The 25,835-nt window shown below is 42.2% G+C and overlaps 1 protein-coding gene across 1 annotated transcript in view; it reads left to right on the plus strand.

Moving 5' to 3' along the window:
* Positions 1-753: 753 nt before the first annotated feature.
* Positions 754-25,835, plus strand: part of FAM168B (family with sequence similarity 168 member B) — a 35,947-nt gene continuing 10,865 nt past the window's right edge. The window contains exons 1-3 of the mRNA XM_024114995.3: positions 754-883; positions 7,374-7,454; positions 15,115-15,201. Of these exons, the coding sequence (XP_023970763.1) occupies positions 7,385-7,454; positions 15,115-15,201 (157 nt within the window). The 5' untranslated portion in view covers positions 754-883; positions 7,374-7,384. The remainder of the gene's footprint in view (positions 884-7,373; positions 7,455-15,114; positions 15,202-25,835) is intronic.

The following is a 25,835-nucleotide window of genomic DNA, read 5'->3' on the forward strand; positions in this document are numbered from 1 at the left end:
ACTTATTATGAGTATTAAGTGACTTAATGAATGCAGAGCATCGAAAACAGCGAACGCAAAGAGCGCCGGAGCGCGCGGGCGGCCAGCGAGGCGGCTCCGCGAGCCCGGGCGGTCCCAGCGCCGAGCCCCACGCCGCCCGGCTGGCAGCGGGACCTTCCCGCTCCTCCGACCAGCCCGCCAGAGGCGCGGAGCCTGACAGTCGGGAGATGCGCAGCCCCTTCGACGCGGCAGCATTTACACGAGGGTTCCTGTAGTGCGGCGCTGTTTGAAAATACGAAACCGAATACATTTTTTTCTTAAGTTAATAAAACCCTATAATTATGTTCCACTGTGTTCTTTCCACACTGCACGAAGAGCGCAAAGACAGCGTGAAGAAAAACATGAGCGTTTGTTCGAAAAAGTCAACAGATACGCCCCGAGCGCCGGTGACCTCTCAGTCACTCAATTCTCCAGGCTCCAAACTCCGAGAGAGGCCGACCACCTCCGCGCAGCGAAGCTCCCCGCTGCCTCCGCATCCGGGAGCTTCTCGGACGCCGGCGGGAGCGCGCACGCCAGCTCCGAGCCCGGAAGGTGCCGTGAGGTCACGTGCCGGCGCGCCCCCGCCGCGGCGGGCTCCAGGCGGAAGTGAGGTTGGAGTTCGGCGGCTGCGCAACGTTGGCGGGGAGCGCGGGCTGCGAAGAGGCGGACCGGACCGAGCGGGGCGAGCGGGAACGCGGGCCGGGGAGGCGGCGGCGGCAACCGGGGCCTCGCGGCTCAGCCCCGCATCGGAGCAGGCCTCCGCGGCGCGCGCCCCTCGCCGAGCCCGACCGCCGAGCCCGACCGCCTAGCCCGCCCCGGGCAGGCGAGCGCTGGTCACCGAGGCCCAGGCCGCCGCCGCGGCGCGGTGAGTGCGGGCGGGGCGCGCGAGGGGCTCGGCGGCGGCTTGCGCTGCCGGAAGTGCGGCGCTTTGTGCGGCCGACCTGGGCGGCGCCAAGGTCGGGCCCGCGGTGGTGCTTTGTCCCGGGCGGGCCGGTGAGGCCCGAGGGAGGCGGAGCTGGGCGACCGGGCGCGCGGGCAGGTGCGGCGTGGGCGGCGGGGACGCTGCCTGGGGGCCGGTGAGAGGGGCATTCGTTGCGCAAGTATGTTCTCTGTGTCTTTTTAAGGTCCAGGTGATCAGATCAGGAAAATGTGCAAGAAATGGGGAAGCAGTGGGGTGGTGTTTTTGTAACTTAGGTTTAAGGTTCTTAGGATTTTCATCATTTCCAGTGTGTAAACTATTCACTTTGTCTACTCACAGGAGTAAACATTATTCCATTTGCCCGGCAGAAGCTTACCTTGAACGGGTTCAGTGTTTTCTTCAGAAAGGACGTGTCGTGGCCCTTCTGGGTTAACTTTGAGAGAGAGATGCGCCTTTACAACGTACCCCCAAACGGGGTCGTCGTCTTTTATAGTGTATATAAGCATGTGTCTAATGGGTTGTATGAGTTAATGCTTCATTAAAGTCTTACATAAAAATATTTTCTAGTGTTTTGCCAAGCAAAACAATTTTTTAAATGAAAAGCTTTGTCTAGTTTCCCCTCCTTAAGTTCTTAAATCATCCTTGTGTAATTTCAGTTGATTTTTTCAAATAGTCTATGAAAAACTTGACAATAATAGTAGGGAGACATTTTAGAACTTTGGTAAATAAACAAGTAGTGGATTATTTTTGCTTTGACAGCCAAGAATTGAACAATTAAAGGCTAAGTTTTCTACCGTTAAAGGTACTGTGCTGCACACTGGGAAGTTTTTTGTTGTCTCTTTTAAGCTTTATAAATCGGGCTTGCTTTAGTACGAGTGTTCGCATAGTTACTTTTGTTTAGTCGCGTTTGTGACTAAATGCAGGCTTTAAGAGTTGGAGACTGCAGGCTTCCTCTAGGTTCTGTGCTGCAGTCACTGGACAGGCCGAGCAGGTAGCGTCCCCTCTTCCTCCCTCCAGCCCTTGGGAATAGTAGAAGGATTGGGCTGTGTGTAAGGCAAGTGCCGCAACCCAGGAGGAAGGAGGAAGCACCATCTGCTGCTGTTGCTATTACTGCCTCTGCCCTCCTATCAGGCCCTGATATACTTGTTAGGATTTTTAGTTAGTATTCTGCTCTACAACTGCCTTTCAGCTCATTTCCATTTTAAGGTTAGACAGAATTGTGATGTCAAAATTATTTGAATTTTCAAACATGGGGAAAAGGTGTAGGATAATGCCGCAGAAGTAGAGGATTAGAAGTATTAAAAAAGAAAACAAGTGCAATTAAAGAATATTTTAAGTTTTTTTAGGTTCTGTAGTTTACAGGCAAATTTTTGTCTACCAGACTTGTCTTATGTAAACAGCTTCTTTTCCTGGATCAGTTGAGAGCAATTTTAAAGCAACAGTACACCAGTGTACTAGAGTTAATGGTTACTTTTCTTGTGTCTGTGTTCCACTTTATGTCTGTATCATTGGAGTCTCTCCATTTGTTCTGTGCAGAAAAATGTGAATTTTGCAATAGATTGCAAACCTTGATAGTGAAGGTAGAGTTTGGGGGAGTTTAGAATTTTATCTTATTATATACTCTTGATGTTATCAGATGTTACCGAGAATTTCCAGTTTAGGTTGTATTAAAGGGATTTTATCTTGTATATTGCTGTCTGAGAGAGAATTTAAGCCCCTTGACATTAGTTTTATTGATATGAAATACTAAGACAAGGCCTTTAAAGTTTTAGAATTACTGTTTTGTGTGGGAGCTTTGTTTAGGTCATGGTGTATTTTGAGACTAGAGAAGGTAGTACAGTGATGGGTCTTAAATGTACTTGCCCTCTGATTATTATTGGATTTTCAAGTTGAGAAATTTTTGCTGTCATCTTTTTTTTTTAAAGGTAAATCTGAGATTTATTTATTGTACTGCAGGTGTCAAACCACCCATAGGGATTCTGACATTTGAGTCATTACAAATGAGAAACTTAAAAAAAAAAAAAAAAAGTGATACCCTTAGGATCTAGCCTTGGAATTGTGATCTTCGGCCCACACCAAATCAGACTGGGAAATTGGTGGTTTCTGGGTGGCCAGTGGCACTAGAATCCCAGGCAGAGTGGTGATAGTGGGATTTTTCCTTAATTTTTCATTATTTAAAAAGTATAAAAATACAGTGTACAGCCATATACGTAATATCTCAATCCCTTTAATGTAGAAATATTTTAAATTACGACTTCATGTCATTACATAGTTTAATACAAACTTCTAAAAATTGATGCATCTTTACATAACCAAAATACTATTATCACATGTAACAAAATTAATGTTTGTTTAATGCCATTTGATACCTAGCCCATATTCATTTGTATCCTCAAATCCTTAAAATAACCTTTTTACAGTTTTTTCCATCTTAAAATCAGGATCCAAACAAAAGTCTCTCATGGCCTTTATTAAATCTGTCTTAATCTAGAACTGTCCTTCTCTTCACCTTCCACCTTTTCCCAGACCATTGACTTAGTGAAGAAACTGGACCCCCTTGTCCTCTAGAATGCCCTCCTTTTGGCTTTGTCTGATTGATTCATGGTGTTCAGCATATTCCTCTAACTCCTGTCTTTTTCTGTAACCTGGGAGGTAGATGTATAGGCTGCATTGGATTCAGATATTAGTGTTTTAGTCGCAGTACACCTCAGATGATGCAGAGAAATTCCATCATATGAGGATGCGGATAATAAGTAGTTTGACTGTTAGTGATGTTAAGATTGGTCATTGGGTTCAGCGTTCATATCCACTAATTAATAACAGATATGTTTCAACAGTTCTGAATTAGATTTTAAATAAATGTCTCAACTTCATATTTATTGCTACGAAGAGTCCTATAGTTTTCATTGGACAGTTCTTTTATTAAAGAACATTCAGAAAATACTTATGAGCTATCTCTGGACCAAGCACTAGATGCAGGGGGACAGGGCTGAATAAGGTATTTTCCCTGCCCTTGAGGCTCACAATCTTTGGGAAATCTCTCATCATATGAACAAGTAATTTAAAAAGCTGTATGACAGTTGTTCACAGAAGTTGTACAAACATTTTCTTTTGTTAATCCTGTTATTTTTTTAACCTATAATTTTAAATTATGACTTCTTAATCACTTTAGGAAATAGTTATTATCAGCCTCTTGGGAAGTATAAGTGCTTCCAGGAAACGTAAGTTCTGGTTAGTTTGGAACTTACGGTATTTAGAATTCAATTGCAATTTTATACATTTTTTCGTGGCAAATGTGGAATAGGATTGTATTGCTGGTTTAGATGTAAGTCAGGTCATGAAAGGAGAGCCTTGTGGTATTCAGCGCTTCATTGGAGTTGTCTGCAGTTCCTGGCTGTTACGAATAATGCTGTTATAAACTTTCATGTACAAGTTTTTGTATGGATGTATGTTTTCACTTGTCTTGGGTATATACCTAGGAGTGGAATTACTAGGTCAAATGATAAGTCCTGTGTTTAACTGCTACGCTACGCTGTTCATCGGCTTCACAGCCTACCAGGTGACATCTCCTGCTCAGCCCCACATTTAAGTGTCTCCACACGGTTTCAGTCTAACCTGTCTCCATAATCATCTTTGCTGATTCCCTACATGTAGCCTAAGCTCCAAACAAGCCCAGTTGTAGTGTCCCTAAAGAGTGCATCTTGCATTTTCTAATTTCTGTGGCATTTCAAGATCCTACCTGTTTAGAGCTTATTGGAAACAGTACCTCTGTAATACAGGTGATTCCTGACTGTTCCTTTCTTCCTCGAATTTTTGCTCTCCCCACTCAACCCTCAGAACACTTTATTCCTTTATGGCACTTAACACCCTTTGGCCTGAGTCACCATTATTTATGTCTTCTGTCTTACAGGCCTGTGTTGTCCAGTACAGTAGCCATCACCTCCATGTGACTGTTCAATTAAAATTAAAGTTAAACATGTAGTTCCTTGGTCGTGCTAGCCGTATTTCAGATGTTCAGTAGCCATTAGTGACTACTGTATGTGGACAGAGCAGACATACATTTCTATCTTCACAGAAAGTTCTGTTGGACAATACTTTTCTAGACTGTCAACTCAGAACAGGGACTGCGACTTTTTTTCCCCTGTAGCCTTTGTGTAGTGCTTTACTTATCTTGAATTCAATTAAGAAAATGAAATTAGATCCTGGCACAGAATAGAGAAATAGAGTTTGGGGAGGTTTTCACTTCCCCGGAGATGAGAGTCGAATCAGAGAAGTAGATGAAATATGTGAAGACCTCCACATCCTTACGTTGTAGGTCCACCAAAAATGGGTTAAAAGTGCAGGAAAATGGGGATTAGCAGGTACCAATTTGTTTATTCTTAAACTGTGGGGTAAAATACAGTTGATTCTCATGTCTACTTCCTATGCCTTCCTATCCTTGTTTCTTTGTAGTCTGTTCTGTAGATCTGCATTGTCCAGGGTGGTAGTCTCTAGCCACACGTGACTATTTAGATTTAGATTGAAGTTAAATAAACTAAAAAATCGGACCCTGTTCTAACCACATTTTTCAGGTGCTCAGTGTTTACTTGTAGCTAATGGATGCTATATTGGACAGCACAGATAGAGAACATCTTCATCCTTGTAGAAAGTACTGTTGCACAGCACTGATCTAGACTTCTCTCTTAGCTGTGGTTCTGGATGTCATGGCATCAAAAAGTATCTTTGCCTTTTGGTTTGGAAGTTAAAGAAATAAGATAATTACTTAGGTAATGAGTATCAATATCAATCACTGATATCCCCAATTTATTTCTACTTTAGAACTTGTTACAAAGGTTAAGGACTCGACCAGGTATAGTTTCTACTGAACTGCTTGGTTGTAAATATTCTGAGTCAGGTGAGCTGAAAATATGAAGTGGTTTGTTTTTGCATTTTGCCTTTGTAATGGAATTTGATACCTAGCGTGTTTTGAGGTGCATGTGTTTTTTAGAAAGTCAGCAGGTAGTTGCACCTTTTTTTGTGTAAGACATTGTTATTGGGGCTGAAGTTACTGCAAATAGGCCTAAGTTCCAGTTCCGTATCTACATTCTAGCTGAGGATGTGGTGGGGAAGGCAGACACTAAAGCAAATACATGTACATTTTATGTTTTTCTTTTGTTTCTTTTTTTTTTTTTGGCCAGGCCACACAACTTGCAGGATCTCAGTTCCCCAAACAGGGGTTGAACTCCAGCCACGGCAGTGAAAGTCCGGAATCCTAACCACTATGCCACCAGGGAACTGCCTGTTTTTCTTTTTAAATAGACTTTTTTTACAGAGCAGCTTTAGGTTCACAGCAAAACTGAGCAGAAAGTGCAGAGTTCCCATATAGCTGTTGCCCCCCCCCGCCCCATTGCTGTTTTTATTTTTAAATTTAAGATCCTCTTTGTCCTTACTACCACATAAGTCAGGGAATACTGGATAGTCTTTTTTTTTCGGTACGCGGGCCTCTCACTGCTGTGGCCTCTCCCGTTGTGGAGCACAGGCTCCGGACGCGCAGGCTCAGCGGCCAACGGGCCTAGCCGCTCCGCGGCATGTGGGATCTTCCCAGACCGGGGCACGAACCCGTGTCCCCTGCATCGGCAGGCGGACTCTCAACCACTGTGCCACCAGGGAAGCCCTGGATAGTCTTAATTAAGCTCACACTTTAAGAATACACTGGGTGATAAAATTCAGAGGAAGGGATAAACCTATGGTTGTAGCTGTGCAAGTTCTTGAACTTTTCAGGCATAAAAGGTTGGGAATTATAGAATGGGTTAATAGAGTTGCTAGGCTGTGCTAATTTGTCTTTTTTTAGGAAATAGATATATATTTAACCTAAGTTATTTCAGAAATAGAGAAAAGTGCAAAATGAACCCTGAACCACCCCATCTAGAGGCAATCACTGTTCATATTTTAATTTCCTCCCAGACTTTTTTCTGTTTGTGCTAGAGGTGCACATGCCCATATGTGTAGGTGCAAATTTGGGAGCATAACTGCATTACAGTATTGTACCGTTTTTTTCCCCAATTAACATGATATCAACCTATTTTTAAACTCTTTAAAAAGCAGCTGCATGCTATTTCATGCTCTGGATAGATCTGGTTAAGACTGTTCTCTGTTATAAGGACATTTAGATTATTTATAGATATTTTTTCACGGTTTTAAGCAGGGACACAGAGAATAATTTTTTCCCTTAGCTTCTGATGGACCGAAGAGAGTTATAAAGGAAAGCCTGTAGTGTCATGGTGAGCACCCATTAGGACTTTGGCGTTCCTTTTCTGTTCTCTGTTGGTTGTCAGCAGCGTGAAATGCCTTGTTTTATAATATATTAGAGAAAGGACTCTTGTTCTTTTGAGACTGATGATGGAGAAAAACCTGAGAACAAAAGTGCTTGGCTAAATCACTTTTTTTCCCTTTTTAGTTCTTGAAATCATGAATCCTGTTTATAGCCCGGGTTCTTCTGGGGTTCCCTATGCAAATGCCAAAGGAATTGGTTATCCAGGTAAGCAAGTAAACTTTTGTTTCCATTATTGAACTTTGAACACGTGGTGAATTTCTTTGTCACTAGGAATGCTTTCGATGGACAAACCCAGCTCAGGTGGCTTAGATAGGGAAGAAAATGTATTGGCTCATGGAATTGAAAAATCAGGAGCTTGGTCTGGCTTTGGTCAAAGGCTGATCTCGTGGCTTCAAGGGTGGGGACTGGTGTCTAGTTTCTCTATTTCCTGTGCTCAGCTTCACTTCCTCAGTGTCCTCTCAGTGTGGGTCACAGGTCACACTTCTCCGCATTGTGGTTCTGTGGTGCTCAGCCCCTCCCTTGGCTGTGAGTCTCTTCATCTGGCTCTGGCTCTCATCTTGTTCCCTCCACGCCAGCACCCGGGGCCAGGAGGGGAGTCTGCTGATGAATTTAGGCCTGAGTCATGTTCCCCACCTTACTGAAGTCTGCTAGTCCAACATGGGCTGTGATGGAGGAGGTGAAGCACAATTTGGGGGAATAGGAGTTGGTGGTCAAAAATAGCAAATTGCTGTCCTAATTGAAAGGAATAGTTATTTGTAGTATTACAATTGTGGGTTTAGATGATATGGTGGAACAGATACTCTTAAAACCCTGTTGCTAAAAACCCCTGGAAAATTGAATAAAACATTTCAAAAACGTTTAACTGAACTTGCAAGAAAGTAAGAGATTTCTACAGCTGAATATGAAAGCGACGTAAAAACCAGAGCATTTGGCCATTGAGTTGATGCGCCTGTCCTAGGGGTATTTGTTATTTGTGGGTTTTAGCAACCCATTTGGGGACAGAAATTGAGGGCTTTGGCCCTTGTAAGGCAGGGAGTTGGAATGGGACCCCTCATCAGTCTGATTCCTCCAGAGGGTGGTACTCCCATTGGAGAGGTAGACTAAACAATCCATGCACTTGCTCTGCGGGGAATTTCAGTTTCTGCTTGGGCTCTGGGAAGGGAGAACTCTTTTCTAAGAATTTGTAACTATTCAGGGATGTTTCAGGCTCTACTTTGAATTACTTGTCCTTCCCAGGGGGTCCATACATCGAGAAACTAACATAAAAAAATAGTCTCTAGGCGGCACTATTCCCTGGAGCACCTGCCGGCAGCAGGTGTAGAACTGCTGTGGAGGCAAATGTTCTCAACCCAGGTTGTGTGGTTTTCCCACAAAGTTCTGCCTGTTAACAAGTCACAGTTATTACAGAACACTGTGATGTTATTCGTCATGTCAGAGTCACCAGTCATGATAGACAGCAGGAACAAAACAGGTAGAAACCATATCACACAAGCATGGTTAGAATTACTGAAGATGCAAAAGAAAGAATCATATCGAAAAGAACCAACTGGAACTTAAATGGAAAAAAAAAAAGGCGTTTGAACAAAATTCAAGTTAAGCTGTAGATAAAACACTGCTAAAGGGAGGACCAGAATGCAATGTAAGGAAAGGGGGAAACAAACTGGTTAAGAAATAGAAGTGTTAGGATGAGAAGTTTTGAGGAGAATTAAAAGCTGCAGGAGGACTAAGTAGAGGGACTAGAAGAAAAGGAGTGCCAGGATTTTCCAGAATTGATAAAAGGTGGTTTAGTGATAAGGCCTACTGTCTTTAATGAATTAACACTAGTTTAACAGAAGGCTAAATAGCTGAAGAGAATCCTGTGTAAATCTGAAACCAGGGAATAGGCAAAACCTGATGGTATTAGCATTACCTGAGAGACTGTATAATGAAACATTGGTTGCCTGTCATACCAGTTCTGTGCACTTTTTAAAATTTGATTTGATTTTTTAACATCCTTATGGGAGTATAATTGCTTTACAATGATGTGTTAGTTTCTGCTTTATAACAAAATTAATCAGCTGTACGTATACACATGTTCCCATATCTGTTCCCTCTGGCATCTCCCTCCCATGTGTACTTTTCTAGGGTTTTTTTTTGGTCTTAAAATTACATTTAAAAGAAAATTTCTGTACCTTTAAATCTGTTTAAAATTTTATAGTTTCTTCTTATTTTATCCATTTCTTTATACCTGTCTTGCCTGTTTTCTAGGTTTTAGTATTTTAGTCTCCTTGACTTTCATAAAACTCTCTAGATCAGCAAGGGTTTAGTGTAGGACCTAGTAACCACTCCAGGTACTTTGAATGGGAGTGGGAGATAAACATAGCGAAATAATGTGCCTACAGAATTTTGAGGCTAGCATAACTTCAGTGCCAAAAGCTAACACGACATTACAAGGAAAGGAAGTGCTTTTATACCACTTTATACTTTTATACCAGTACATGCAGAGGCTTGTCCGTCACTTTCTAAAATTTACATTTAATGGGAAAAAAGAAACACTTCCCAACAACTTCATTTTTTAATTGTAGTAATATGGTAACTGACATATGGTCAGCCCTTCACATCCGTGGATTTGTGTATTGTGTCCTGGAACCAATACCCCTAGGATACTGGGGAATGACAATAATTGGGTTCATATGCACCATCTTACTGTTCTTTTCTAATTGATAGCACCTGTTGTTTTTTTGTTCACTTTCTTTTTCTTCTTTTGGATTAACCAAGTATTTTTCATTAAATTTTTCCTTCTTTTAATTTTTGAAAAATTCTTTTGCTATTTAGTGATGACTAAAGATTACAACACTTTTTGCTCCCTCTCCCCCTCCCCCCCCGCATGTCTGCTAGCAGTGAATTTTGTTTTAGTTTGTGAAATGTTTTTATTTTGCTTTCATTTTTGGAGCATATTTTTGATGAGTGTGTTGGTTTTCTGTGGCTGCTATAACAAATTGCTACAAAGTTTGTGGCTTAAAAACCACAGAAGCTTATTCTCTCACAGTTGTGGGAGCCAGAAGTCCAAAATTCAGGTGTTGGCAGGGCCTCACACCCTCTGGAGGCTCGAGGTAAGAATCCTTTCTTGCCTCTTGAAGTTTCTGGAAGCTTTCAGCATTCCTTGACATGAATAGCCTTGTGGCAGCATCACTCTGGCTTCTACTTCCATGGTTACATCATCTCCTTCTCGTCTGTGTTTCATATGTGGACACTTGGCATTGGGTTTAGACCCCCACCACCCGTAATCCATGATGATCTTATCTCAAGGTCCTTAACTTATGTCTACAAAGACTCTTTTTCCAAATAAGGTAACATTTATAGGTTCCAGGGATTTGATGATGTATCTTTTGGGGGGGGCGGGGTTTGCCTACCGTACTGAGTATACAGTTTTAGGTTGGCAGTAATTTTCTCTCAGCGCTTTAAAGGCAGTTATATTGTCTTCCAGTTTCTGTCAGAATTATTTTTGTTTCTTTGGAGTTAGTATATCCCTTCCCTCCCCCCTGACCCTGCTGCTTTTAAAATATCTTTGTTTTTACTGTGAAATGGCTAGATGTGATTGTCTTTGTGTTTATCTTGCTTAGTGCTCACAGAGCTGCTTGACTCTGGCTTGATTGTTCAGAGGGCAGTAGAAGGAAGAAATGGGGAGGAAAAAATATCTCCTCTGAAGTGAAGGTAGTTTTTCCAGAAGAGTGGGCTTTAGTCTCACTTTAAGGAGAACACTTTTAAATAGCTTGGAGAGCTCAAAACTGCTGTTTAGGGAACTGAAAACCAAATGAGCCAAGAACAACATTTAAAAGAAACCCTGGCACAGCAGCAGGAGGATGAGGAGTTGGCTCAGCATGGTTCTGAGCCCAGGGATGAAGAAGCCAGGCTCCTCCCAGAGGCACGGAAAGCCTCAGGCATCCGGCTCAGCTGCAGGGGGCAGGGGGTGGGGTGGGGTTTCTCTCTTGGGGTCTCCCAGGGCACTCACCCCTCCCTGCCCCACCCCACTACTACCTTCACCCTTCCTCCCTCCACCTCCGAAACCCAGGGGCAGCTTGAGCCCCCAGCGACCCTCTCAGCAGCCCAGATTCTCCCCCGGAGCCTGGCAAGTTCTAGGACTGGAAGCCAGGCTAGTAAGGCTGGTGCCAGAGGTGCAGTCGGGCCTGGAAAAGTGTGGGGTGGAGACTGGAGCCTTAAAGCCCACCCACATCCTTCAAGGGGAGGGAGGAACGCATCTTTTTAACAGTACTTCTCAGGAGTCAGCCTGCTCCTCACCCCGTGGTGATCCATGCTCACTTGACACAGACCACCTCCTAACTGTCCCCCTCAGTTCCGCCCTAAGGGGTCTTCTGAGCCCTAAGGGGTCCTCTGACGTCAGTGACAGCATGGGTCCCAACCTCTAGTCAGCTGAGGCCAGCACTTCAGGGGTCCCTCCAGTCCCCTCCCTGTCGTCATGTCCCGTCCTTCCCCCCCCACCTCACCCCCGCCCCGCTACTTTATCTAATAGAGGAAGGAGCGCAGTCAAGGGACCTGCGAGCCTGTGGATGAGTTTTAAGCCCGAGAGCCCGAGATGCAATTAAATATTATTGGAACCTACTGTAAGGTGGGGGAGGGGAGACTAGGAGGCTGCATCCCACCGCGGTGGGTCCAGCTCTGGGACCCTGCACCCCCCCATCCCCTCCCTGGCTTCCCCAACTTCAGCAGGAGGAGCTCCGCAACCTCACCCAGTCCTTTGCAGCTCTGGCTCCTGGATTCCCCTCTGGACGCACAGGTTGCCCCCCCCCGCCCACAGTTGCGGGAAAGAGCACGGAGGGCAGGGGCTAGACGAGGGACCAAAGATCCCTGGACAAAGATGTTGCACGCGGCTCTTCTAAACAGCAGGGGTGGCTTGGAGCAAACCTGAGCTCTGGTTTTCTAAGTCGTAAGAAATACACAATTTAAAGACTTTGTTGGCTGACTGCAGTCTGTGGATCACCCGTGGTCTGTATTATCAGTTTATCTTTTTCTTTTCTTTTTCACCCATAAGGTCCTGTGGCTTGCCGTTCCTCGTGTTTTTTTCATGGAATGTAATAATAAACAAGTGTATTAAAAAATTATAGGTGATCCAGTTGATATCTTCCTTTGTTAACCACACAGCATGTTGCTTGATCTTTTTTTCCCCCCCAGCTTTACTGAGGTATGATTGACAAATAAAAACCGTATATATTTAGGTTGTACAACATGGGTTTTTTTAAGGTGTACGTGATGATTTAATGTATGTATATGTTGTGAAATAATTACCACGATTAAGTATCTCCAAATATCATCACATTGGGGATTAGGGTTTCAACATGTAAATTTTGGAGGGGACACAGACATATCATGCCCCCAGGCCAACTATGTCTATATATTCTAATTTTGCCTTTGTTGCATGAGGGTATCGGACACTGAGATGGAGTTAGGAGTTCAGACGTTGTAGGGGTGGGTAACGCTTGTAAGATCTTGTGGGGTGGAAGCAGTACTGGGTGTGCGGGAGCGTGGTGCGAGTGTGCAGTGTCAGCGGGCTCATTGGGGAGCCCTGGGGCAGCACTGGCAGTTAGAGGAGGCCTCGGCAGGCAGAAGTGGCCCTGGAAAGCCCTGCTGCTGAAGGCTCTCCGCCTGCATCCTTCTCCCCCCGGCTGAACAGCAGGTTGTTTTCTGGAGTAGAGATGCAGGTGATGGTGGTCACTTGGCTTTGTCAGCTTAATGATTGTTCCCTGTCGGTTCACAAAGGTTTGCCTTGTTCTTATTTGTATTTTATACTGCATAGTACTGCTGCGTAACCCTTTATCTTGTGGGGGTTTCCATGGTTTTATTCAACCGTTTCTTTGCATGGGTATGTTGTTTGAAGTCTTTTGCTATTCCAGTAATACTGCAGTTGATAGTGTTTGTGAAAATTATCTTCAGGGTGGATTCCTTGAGGTGGGATTGCCAGTGGAGAGAGTAAAAGCAGATGTGAATTTTTTTTTCCTGTTATTCTTTTTTAAAATTTTTATTTTATATCGGAGTATAGTTGATTAACAATGTTGTGTTAGTTTCAGGTGTACAGCAGAGTGATTCACTTATACATACACATGTATCTATTCTTTCTCAAATTCTTTTCCCATTTAGGTTATTACAGAATATTGAGCAGAGTTCCCTGTGCTATACAGTAGGTCCTTGTTGCTTATCTATTTTAAATACAGCAGCGTGTACATGTCAATCCCAAACTCCCAATCTATCCCTCCCCCCTAGGCAACCCTAAGTTCTTTCTCTAAGTCTGTGAGTCTGTTTCTGTTTTGTAGATAAGTTCATTTGTATCTTTTTTTTTTTTTTTTTTTTAGATTCCCCATATAAGCAAGCGATACCACGTGATATTTGTCTTTCTCTGTCTGATTTACTTCACTTAGTATGATAATCTCCGGGTACATCCATGCTGCTGTAAATGGCATTATTTCATTCTTTTTAATGTCTGAGTAATACTCCATTGTAGGTATACCACATCTTCTAACGCAGATGTAGTTTTAAAGGTACTGCCAATTTCCCTTCTTGCGTAGGATTTTTACTGCTTTGCACTCCTACCAGAAGGGTGTGAGACTGTTGTTTACCCCACAACCTTGCCAAGAAAGCATGTCCTCAGCTTTTGGATTTGTGCCAGCCTGAAGTTAGAAATGGTAGTTGGCAGTTCTCTCTGTCCATGTCTTCCGTTGGTTTTTTTTTTCTTTTGGGTTTTCGTTTTTTTAACTTTAAAAGTTATTTATGTATTAAGTGTATTTGCCCTTTGTCTAAATAATTTGCAAGTATATTTCTTGTAAAAAGCTAAGTCTTTTTTACACAGCTAGTGGTATTTAAGTTTTTGTTTTTATGAAGTGATTGGGATTTGGGATCACTTCTAGCCTCGTGCAAGAGGGGGAGTCTGGGCAGTGTAATTTTTAGCTTGCCAGCCCCTGCCTGCCAGAAAGGAGGTAGAGTCGGTGTTGGAGGAGACAGTCCGTGGTACTCTGCAAGGGGCGTTTTCAGGAGGACAGTGCTGTGACTGGGAAGAGGGACAGGAGGGGAGGGAACGGGGGTTCCCAACCGTGTTGATTTGGAGCCCTGCAGATTAGAATTCTCTGGAGGGATTACAGCTTCTCACAACCAGTTGTGTCGGTACTAAAGACTAGCAAACCTGGGTCATCTTGGCTCTGTGCCCTGAACGTAGAGAAGGCTCTTTAAGGCCCCATTGTCACGTGGTGAATGGATCGAGCTGAGCTGTGAGGGACCTGGAGCGAATAACTGAGGCCCCTCTGGTTTTGACTGAAACACTACGTCTTTCTTGATGTTTCTGTTGTGTTCACGTGATCAGTTAGTGGTTGTAGTTTAGTCTTATGAAGGATTCCTCATTTGTGTTAATAAAGGTCAGGTTGCTTGCAAACGGAATGTGTGATTGATTTTTCCCAGTTCCATTTGTGTATGGTGCTGGTTAGAGCCCGTTTAGCATGTGAAGCTCGCAACACTCTCATTACTCTTGCTAAGTAATAAATTAGGTGATTAGAATCGAAAATAAAACTGCCAGAAGAATTGGGAGTTTCCTGAGTTCAGCTTAGGGTTTTTTTTTACTTCATTCTAATTCAGTTTCTGTCAAATAAATTTTTTTAATTGTAGAAAGTTGTAAGCATTTATACTCTTAGGTTTAAAAGACGTGTTTAGGATTGTGACCCATCACAGCTCTGAGGAGAGGAGACAAGTAGAGACCACCTGCTCAGCACCCACAGTGCTGTTGGGCTCCTGAAGTCAGTCTGGGAGTTGTGGTGAAGAAGCTGAGGACAGCTGGGTCTGTGGGAGCCCTGGTTTTAAAATCACATTGTTCTTTGTTTTTCTCCAGCTGGTTTCCCCATGGGCTACGCAGCAGCAGCAGCTCCCGCCTATTCCCCCAACATGTACCCTGGAGCGAATCCTACTTTCCAAACAGGTATGCAGGCCATATGTGCTGGGTGGCAAAAGTGCTTTGTCCGTGTGGCTGGGGGAGGATGTCAAGTGGATGGATTTTGAGAAGGGTGGTTATAGAATTGGGATTTGGGGTTGAATTGATTTATTGGTTCATAAAATTAGGCTTCTTAGTAAGTACAATAAAAGCTTAATTCTTATTGCACATAAAGCTTTGTATCAATATATTGCATTTATGGCGTCCTTCCACAACACGGATCTTCATTCCAGTCATAGCTTGTTACAGGTAACTAGTTGTGCCAGAACATGTATGTATTTATGAAATAGTGTTGATTATTAGAAACTAAAGATCATATTGCCATGTTACTAAGTAGAATTTCCATGTTGCTAACATTTTTAGAGATAACTGATTTCTCTCTAGAACTTGAGCACCTTGATTATGGCTTTAAAAGAAAGTCTTATTTTCTGTGCAAGGTGCATGAGAATAGTTTCCGATTTTAGAAATCAGTGGTATAATTGAAAGTGGAATTTGTTTGGGTCTGGTCCTTGTAAAGACAGTTCTTTTTAATGGGACTTTCCTCTTTGAGCCTGCATTTTGGTGTTGGCTCATTCCAGGATTTATTCACCCAGGGTGGACTTTGTGATTCTGCTGCAGCAGTGGTGGCCTACACTCTGACCCAAAGGCTCAGCCTCACGGGTCTGCTGGGGTGCTTCTTTGTCCCTCAGAACCCCTAGCCTCACATAGTTAACGTGACAGGAGAGGAGACAGCAGCAGCGTCCTTTTCCTGAGTTCTTCCAGTTTGATAATCATAAAATTCTTCCTTCCTTCTGTGGCCCTTCTGTCCATGACTCCCATTCCATTCCCATGCTGACTGCCTTTGTTCACCCTGTGGCTCACGCCCAGAGAAAGACCTTCTTAGCTTGGTCTTCCTGCTCCCAAGCTTTCTCTCCTTGCCTTCACGTTCCCTGAACTTACACCAGAGTAATGTTCGCAGTATGAAGGTTTCCCATGACTAAGACACAGTGAATCCTAGAGTCCCAGTTTTAAATCCCTAGCTCTTTGACACATTGACCTGTTCTTTCCAAAAGAGATTTTGTTTTGTTTTTGCATAGCTTTTATTCACACTCTTTCTCTCCCAAGAACTAGAGAACCTGCTACTTTGTGCCATCTTTTGGGATCTGTTATGGAACATCCCTTCCCTGGGACAAGCAGTATTATGTTATTACTCACTAGATTATTTAAGGGCCAAATGGCACCACCATCTCCTTTTGTGAAACATCTCATCTTGTTTAACTTTTTTAAAACAGCTCTCTGGAGGTCTGAATGACATTCAGTAAACTGCATATATTTAAAGGGTACTTGATCTGATGTATGCCACCTTCTCAGTCTAGTGTGAACATATCCCTCATCCCCAAAAGTTTTCTCCTGCCCCTTGTGACCTCACCTAGGCTCCAGGAAGTCAGTCATCTGTGTTCTCACTACAGATCGTTTGTAGTTTCTAAAATTTTGTATAAGTGAATCACATTGAATGTCCTTTTTGGGGGACTGGCTTTCATTCAGGATAATTTTTGACATCCATGTTGTAGTGTATATCAGTAGTTCGTTTCTTACTAATTATTGTTGGGTAGTATTGCATTGTACAAAAATAGCACAAATTGCTTATCCCTTCACTGGTCGATGAACGCTGGGACTGTCTGCAGTCTGAGGCTGTTACACATGAAACTGCTGTGAATACTTGTGTACATTCTTCATGTGGACATACCTTTTCATTTCTCTTGAGTAAATACAGAGGAGTGGAGCGGCTGGCTCTTAAGGCAGGCGTATGTTTAACTTTGTAAGAAGCTGCCACACTGTCTTCCAAAGGAGTTGTGCTATTTTATGTTCCCACCAGTGGTGGAGGAGAGTTCAGGTTCGTTTATATCTTTGCTAATACTTGATATAGTAATTCTTTTAAATTTTAGCCATCCTAGTGAATATGTAGTGATTTCTTACTGTAGTTTTAATTTGAACTTATCTAATGACTAATAATGTTGAACATCTTTTCATGTGCCTGTTTGCCACTTGTGTGTCTTTGGTTAAGTGTTTGTGTACATCTTTTTCTACCTGTCAGTTTTTAAGTTTGTTTTCTTATTGTTGGGTTTGAGAGTTCTTTATTAGATATATGCTTTGCAAATATATTTCATAGTCTGTGGCTCTTCACAGTGTCTTTAAAAGATCAAGAGTTTTTAAATTTAATGAAGTTCACTTTATCATCTTGTTCTTTTATGAATCACGGTTTTGGTATCGTTTCTAAGAAATCTTTGCCTAACCCAGCATCACAAAGGTTTTCTCCTAGAAGTTATATAATTTTAGGTTTTACATTTAGGTTTATGACCCATTTTGGATTAATTTTTCTATGTGGTGGTAGGAATGGATTGAAGTTTATGTTTGCGTAAGTATTAGTTGTTTTTTTACTGTATGTGATCCTGCTGCAGACCATGATAAAATGTCACTGTTCTAGAATTCTCCAGCGTAGCTCACTTGTACTCATTTTTTCTGTGGAGTACAAATTGATGTAAAAATGTACTAAAAGCTTCCAACTTCCTTATTCTTTTACAAAAAGAGCCTCAGGTTTATTTGAGGCTGGTGAAGCCGTTTTCCTTGCCCAGGGTGTGAAGTGCTCCCCTGAAGGGAAAGGTTGGTGTTTAGTGGGCTGGTGCTGGTGTCTGATAGCTTCCTCCTCTGGCCAACCTGTAGAACAGGTGCCATTCCTCTTCTCTCGTGTGTTTCCTTTCTTGTAGGGAGATGGGCCCTTTCTTGCCTCTTTTCCAGGACTGCTCTCAAGCTGTTCCTCTAACCCAGACGCTGGGGCGGGCAGGTGGGAGTAGTGGTCTTGGTGGGAATGGTGGCTGCCAAGAGGGCCTGCCTTGTTGAAAGGGGTGTCCACTGATGGGTGCTGGATAGTTGTCGGCTCCCACACTGCTGGCCCAGCATTGCCAGATCTTCAGATTTTTAGGAGAAGCTGGGAATAAAGATGTATGTGAAATTTGCGAATGAAAAAGATAAAAGGCACTTGGAAGGTCCTGCCGGTGTCACGCAAGTGCTTGCAGCCACCTGATCTGAGTCTAGGCTACAGCTGTGCTCCCTTCTTTTTCTGGGATCCTCAGCATTTTCATAGCTTGAATTTTTAAATTTCCTTTTTCAGTGGGCTTTTTTTCTTTTGTGATGAGTAAGCCAAAATTGTCACTATAGAAAAATTAAACAAAATTTTTCTCCATGTCTGCTGCTTTCTCAATGTTCTGGTTCTCTCACCACCAGATTTTCAGACAAAGCTGATGTATAGTATAGGGGTTGTGTATGTGGCTTTTGAAGCACTTTTACAGCCCTGACACTGCTTATTTCTTAGCTCTTACAAGTGTGACATAGGGAGGTTTTAGAGAACCCTGTGAGGAGATGTCATGTCTTTGGCTGAAAGATTCCATTACTCAGAATCTGGAAATGGAGGTGGTATTCATTTTATCCTCATGAACAAGCCTAGTAGGCTGAGTACATGTGCAACCAGAGAGGGCTGTCTTTTTTGGAATCAGAACAATATATTGGAACGAGTTTGGGCTGTAGCATTAGCAAGATGTGGCTCAAATCCTGAATCTGTCACTCCTGGGAAAGACGTTTCATTTTTGGCATTTTGTTTAATGAATCATTATATCTCCTCAGCTGTGTTATTTGAGGATTCTAGCTGCAAGCACGCTATCAAGCTCCCAAGGCACCAAGGATGCGCATTCAGGCTTCTGTTCTATTCCCATTTACAGCCAGGAGTATCTGTAACTAATATTTGCATTGATCATCTGAAATCATCAAGAAAACATTCAGTTCTTTGTAGTAAGCTCTGTGTAAGAGGTGATTTAGATATTACATTGGCACATATTTTTAAAAGATGAAAACGTTGCTAAGAGTGATAGAAAGGCTTCTGTGGTTGCTGCCATGCATGACTGGATGGCGGATAAATTGGGGAAACATTTTTGGAGGACAGTTTGGCAATATAATAGAAAGAAGCTTAAAAATGAGAGTAATCAGTTATGCAAATATTTATGTATATGTGCAGATATATCTAGTAAAGTAATGGTTTGATTAAACTGTTGGTTTATTTCATTGTTTAACTGGTCTTATTACTTGTTTATGAGGGATGTTTAGTAAGTGGAAATGCTTTACGATATGCCTCTTTCTTTCTTTTTAAGCTCAGAATTATGTCCATGAAGTAAGATCCCAGGTTTGTGTAAAAGTTTCACGTATGGCGGCCACACAGGAGAGAAGAGCATTAGTGTGTTAACAGGTTGTGGGGTCATGGCCTCTGTTTCTCTCTCGCACTTAAGTTAAAGGTTTACATTCACATAGTTTAAAGATTCCTAATTTTCCTTCCTACCCCTGTTAGCTGTGACCCTGTGAACATTGCTCACTGCTGTGAACGAGTGGCTGTTTTCTTCTGCAGTTAGTTTTTCTTCCCTGGACCTAGTGTCCTTTATTAGATTTCTGTAACCACAAAGTTAATTAAACCCTCAACTTCCCCCCAGGTATGGGGTCTCTTCTCAACCTTTTAGGCCACATAAGGTGTTTGTGTTTTCTTTTCTTGGTGGTGTCTTTTTGAAACCCTCTCTCCTACTGTGGCCTGGGCTGCTTGTCCTCTGGGCCTTACACTGGGTCGTTCTCCTCCATCATCCCAGGGAGTTCTCTCCTCTTCCCTTCCACTTGATTCGCTGTCTACTTTCTTAGTTTACTCTTTGGTTTTAGTGGAGGATCTTTTTCAGTAATCTCCCAGGAGAATATGGGAGAGTCACAGTTTTGAGATATTTTTCATGTCGGAAAACATTTTATTCTGCACTCACACTTCATTGTTAGTCTGTCTGGATATAGAATTTTAGGCTAGCAGTTATTTCCCTCAGAATTTTGAGGACGTTGCTGAACTGTTTGCCAGTTTTGTTGTTGCTGCTGAGATGCCGGTACCTTTCTGATGCTTGGTTGACTGAGCTGGGCTTCTCTTTGGTGCTCTGTAGTAGTTCTGTCTCCAGGTTCTGAAATTTCGTGATGCTGTGTTTGGTTCAGGTCGTTCCTCCTCACATATACTATATGTTTCTGAATTTCCAAATTTTCTAAATAAATGTCTTATACTCAGAAAGTTATTATATGAAATTTGTGTGGTATGCGGTACTTTTGGGGAAAAATGATCTGTTCCGATGTAAAAAGCTTCTGGCCCCTCACAGCAGTCTGAGAGCAGTGGCCCTGTGCGTGAGTTCTGCCCAGAGAGGAGGTCAGCCTGCGGTGATGCATGTTTGCTGAGAGTGAGGAGGAAGAAGGCTGCGACCAGTGTGTTGTCTGTGTGGCACCCTTATGAGTGGTCTTTAGGGAAGGAGCATCTGGAAAGCTGTTAGTGTTTTTGAAAGACCAAGCAATGAGTGTGTTTGGTTTTGCATTGTGAATGGTTGGCAGATCTAAATATTATTTCACAAAGTGTCTATTTTGGATACTATGAGATATATGTGTATTTATTTATGTATTTTTAAATTTTAAGTTTGTAAGACTCCTGAGGTCCTCTGGTGTGAGACAGTGGATCTGGTGTTACATAAAACAAAAAGGAAAGTGCCTATACACACGTGGTTTTTAATTGACTGGGAGACATGTTTGCTTTCCTTGAAATTGATTTGTCTTCAGTGTTGGATAGAAAGTGATGTAATATTCATGCCCATACAAAAAACCAAAATCAATTTTCTCAAGAGTTCAGGACATAGCTCACAGTTGCAAGAATAAGCAGTAAGATAATATATATTAAAAATTGTTACTATAATTAGTAGAAATATTGGGTGACTATTTTTCCAACATACAGAGAAGCTGAAAAAAATTCACAGTGAGCATCTACATATGGACTGCCAAGATTCTATAATTAAACTTTTAAAAATCAACTTTAAAAAAATTTTATTTTCTTTAGTTTCTTGGCTGCGTAGGATCTTAGTTGTGTGTGGGCTCTTTGTTGTGGCGTGCGGGCTTCTCCCTAGTTGTGGTGCGTGGGCTTCTCTCTAGTTGTGGCATGCAGGCTCCAGGGTGCATGGGCTCTGTAGTTTGAGGCACGCAGGCTCTCTCATTGAGGCACACGAGCTCAGTAGTTGTGGCACGCGGGCTTAGTTGCCCCGCAGTATGTGGGATCTTTGTTCTCCAACCAGGGATCAAACCCACGTCCCCTGCATTGGAAGGCGGATTCTTTGCCACTGGACCACCGGGGAAGTCCCTAAAATCAACTTTTAAAATTAAACATTTTACTCCATCCATCCTTCAGTCCATCTTGTTTTTTCATGTGTTTTGAAGTAAGTTGTGGATGTCAGGATGCTTTTCCCCATCTACTTCAGTGGCCATATTGTTAATATTTGTTTACAGTTCTTTTAGGTTTTGTTTTTAGGTGAAATTTACATATATGAAATGCTGACATTTTAAATATACCATTCATTGTATTCTGACAAACGCATACACATGGTAGCTTCTTGGAGTCATCTCTTTATCTTCAGTAAAGTGTACATGTGAGGCAGGTGTTATAAAAAAGATATCTCAGATGATTAAGAGACCTCAGGCCTGCTGGATGGGTTTCTGCAACAGTAGGCCTCTAGCCTCCCTTAAAAGAAAAGCTCGACATCGTAGGTTGGCCTATTGTTGACTGTGGTAAATAAGGGACTTTACCTTTTTTTCAGTGGATGTGGTGGGCCAGAAGAGTGCTTCTGAATCAGAGGGCCTCTCTCTGGAGAGGCGTATGCTTAGATCTTCCTAACTTTGCTTTCATACCGTGTCCTTAGCAGCTTATTCCGGTGGACAGCTTCCAGCTTCTCTTCAGTCCAAGCTCCAGGCTCTTTCTGCAGTTTGAAGAGTGACAAAATTGTCATGGACTTTCTTATTAGGAATATTGATGGCTTTTTTAGAGACTCTATCTTCTCCCAGTTTTTCATTCAGGTCATGAATGCATTGCTTGTGTGTTTTCACTTCCTCAGACAGGTTCTCCTTTCTCTTCTCATTCTTTTTTGAATCACTTTATCCTATAGAACCATGACTTTCTATAGAGGGTTGGCTGTATGTATTGAACATTGGCATATTTTACCTTTATTTGCCCTTCCAGCTAGTACCTAGCTGCCAGGTTATCTTTCAGATCAGGTTGCTGAAGGTAGCAGGGGACCTCTGCCCGCTTCCTTCCTTGTCCCTTTAGCTCCTGCATGACTGTTGTTTCCTGGGAGGCTTTCTTAGCTCCTCTCTCAGTTGTGTGTCACCATCTGAAGGCATTATAATTTTTTCACCTTATTTACTACAAAACATTTTCAGATATACAGAAAAATTTATAGAACAGTGTAGTGAATGTCCATACTATCCAGCACCGAGATTCATCAGTTATCATTTTGCCATATGTGCTTTATCTACCATATAAAGATGAGTGTGTGTGTACGTTTTGTTGTTTGTTTTTGGTTTTTTCTTGAAGGAATTCAGAGTTATAGCCTTTGGCTCTTGTCCTGTGGGCTTCAGCTTGACCCTCAGCGTAACACAATGAGGATGCTCTTCTGCATGACCGTGATACCGTTATCATACTTAGAAGCAGTAATTCTCTCATTTTATTTTATAGTTCATATTTAAATTTGCCCATTTGTCCCAAAAACTTTAAAAAAAGGTTTGGAAATAGGATCTATTCAAAATTTACATGTTGAATTTTTTATAAAGTTGAGTTTGTTATGTCTCTTGTCTCTTTGAATCCATAAATCTACCTAACCTTTATAAAACACTTTGAAAGACTTTTTATTATGAAAAATTTGAAATACAAAGATACATAAGTACACAGCAGGATGATGGCCACTTACCCACACCCTAGCCTCAGCAGTTACAAGTATACACAAGTACACAGTACAGGGTCTACCTGCCCATTCCCTAGACTTAGCAGTTAATAGCTTATAGTTGATCTTTTCCATCTGTACTCCTGTCACTTTCCCCTATATTATTTTGAAACCAATCTCAGACATCACATTCATCGGTTTTTCAGTATTATCTTTGAAAGATGAATTTTAAAATATATATCATCACACCTAAAAAATAACGATAATTAATACTATCAATACTACAATCAGTATTTATATTTCCAGTTGTTTCATCTATGTCATGGATGTTTTTTAATTGTACAGTGAAGAAAGGGGGGGCCTTGTCGGTTCTTTTTAACCAATGAAAACTGGCTAGCACCAGAAATTCTGAATGTGATTTTCAAGTTTGAAGTCTAGAACTTGTTCTCAAAACATGCTAATTCTGTGAATATTTTGATTTTCCGACATTTTTATGAAAACCTGATATCCTTTTGGTCAGATGTGAGCTTAGTGACTCCTGTGAGGCTCTCTTAATGCAGGCTGGTGGGACCACGTTCAGCAGTATTCTCCTGTGAGTTAACTCAGCGATACCGCTGCTGCAGGGCTGTGAGAAGTGGGAAGGAGAGGGCAGCTCGCGGAGGAGGGAGCTGTCCAGACATACTTTGCCTTCATCCACAAGCTTCTGTTTCTGAGACGACCTGCTCCTGCTTTTCCAGCCAGGACTGTGTCAGTGCTGCTGTTTTGGTGGTCTCTTTCCTTGTGGTTTTCCCCTGGAGTCAGCACCTTGTCAAGAGGGCCGGACCTTTTGACAAGCCCTGTTGGCCCCAGGCATGGCGTGTGATGTTGGTGATGCACTCTGGCAGTTGGCAGCACTCTGCCCTGGTGCAGTGCTTCCATCACCGTGACTGGTCACGAGTGTGTCCAGGCACACAAATGTGTCCAGGCACCAGTGCCTCATTTCCTCCTCTGATGTAGTCAGTCATTTATGGGGAATTAGGAGCTATTACTGAGCCGTCTCCTGGGAGTGTCAGTGCAGGGTTAGAAATTAGTGGCTTTCATAATTACCTTTTTCTTTGTAATTAAAGAAAATGTTTTGCCACCTTATTGTGGTATAATTGGTGTACAATTAAGTACACGTATTTAAAGCTTCAATTTGATGGGTTTTAACATGTATATACTTGTGAAGCCTGTGAAACCATCACTTTCCTTTTCTGTCCCTCTTAAAGACTAGAAGATGAGCAGCTAGAGAGAGGGACTTAACTGCTCTTGTCGTTAACGTTGCTTTTCCAAATCCTGAGACTCTTTATTCTACTCTCTTTCAGCCCCAAACTGGTATTGAAATTTGGTGTCTTCAAATTTTGGCATTGTTTTTACTTACATAATAGTTAATGAATTTCAAAATAATATAGGGAAACCTGGTGGGAATGTAAATTTGTGCAGCCACTATGAAAAACAGTATGGCAGTTCCTTAAAAAACTAAAAATAGGGAATTCCCTGGCAGTCCAGTGTTTAAGACTCGGCGCTTTCACTGCTGGGGCCCTGGGTTCAGTCCCTGGTCAGAGAATTAAGATCCCACAAGCTGCGCTAGGTGGCCAATAAATAAATAAGTAAGTAAAACAAAAACTAAAAATAGAGCTACCATATAATCCTGCAATCCCAGTCCTGATCATATATCCGGAAAAGATAAAAACTAGTATTCGAAAAGCTACCCAGTGTTCATAGCAGCACTATTTACGATAGCCAAGACATGGAAACAGCCCAAGTGCCCATCAACAGATGGTTGGTTTAAAAAGGCATGGTATATGTGTGTGTGTGTGTTGGAATGTTACTCAGCCATAAAAAAGAATGAAATAATTACCATTTGAAGGAATGTGGATGGACCTAGAGAATATTATACTAAGTGAAGTAAGTCAGACAGAGAAAGGCAAATATATGATGTCACTTATATGTGGAATCTAAAAAATAATACAAATAAATCTATATACAAAGCAGAAACAGACTCACAGAGAAACAGACTCACAGACATAGAAAACAAACTTTAGTCTATCAAAGGGGAAAGGGAGAGGGGAGGGATAAATTAGGAGTATGGGATTAACAGATACAAATAGATACATAAAATAGAGAAGTAATAAGAATTTACCGTATAGCACAGGGAACTATATTCAATATCTTAGAATAACCTATAATGGAAAAGAATATGAAAATAACCCGTGTGTGTGTGTGTGTGTGTGTGTGTGTGTGTGTGTGTGTGTGTGTATAATTGAATCACTTTGCTGTCTACCTGAAACTAACACAATATTGCAAATCAAGTATACTTCAATACAAAATTTTTTTTCTAAAACACAGAAATAGGGAAACCTGTGAGGGTCTTTTCTCCTTAAAACATACGAGCTGAGCTTGGGAATTACCTGGTTTGGGCAAAGGAGTCATTGCTCAGTGCAGCTGGATCTGTGTTTGTCTGAGCACCTGCTCTGCTGTGTGTGACTTTGGGGCGTTAGCACCTTTACCAGCATCTTCATCATGAACACCATGAGGGGCAGTCTGGGGAATAAATGAGAAACATGGCATTTAAGGTCTTAGTGAACCCAGGCACACCAAGTGCATGACGGTTCTCAATGGGTCTCCAGGACTGACTTGGCCCCTTGGAGGAAAGGGAGACTTGTGTTTCAAAAAAAAGGATAATTTAAAACTGGTGTATCTGTTGGTGGGAATGTAAATTGATACAGCCACTGTGGAGAACAGTATGGAGGTTCCTTAAAAAACTACAAATAGAACTACCATATGACCCAGGAATCCCACTACTGGGCATAT

This window comes from Physeter macrocephalus, chromosome 2 (assembly GCF_002837175.3).
Source record: "Physeter macrocephalus isolate SW-GA chromosome 2, ASM283717v5, whole genome shotgun sequence".
Taxonomy (NCBI): domain Eukaryota; kingdom Metazoa; phylum Chordata; class Mammalia; order Artiodactyla; family Physeteridae; genus Physeter; species Physeter macrocephalus.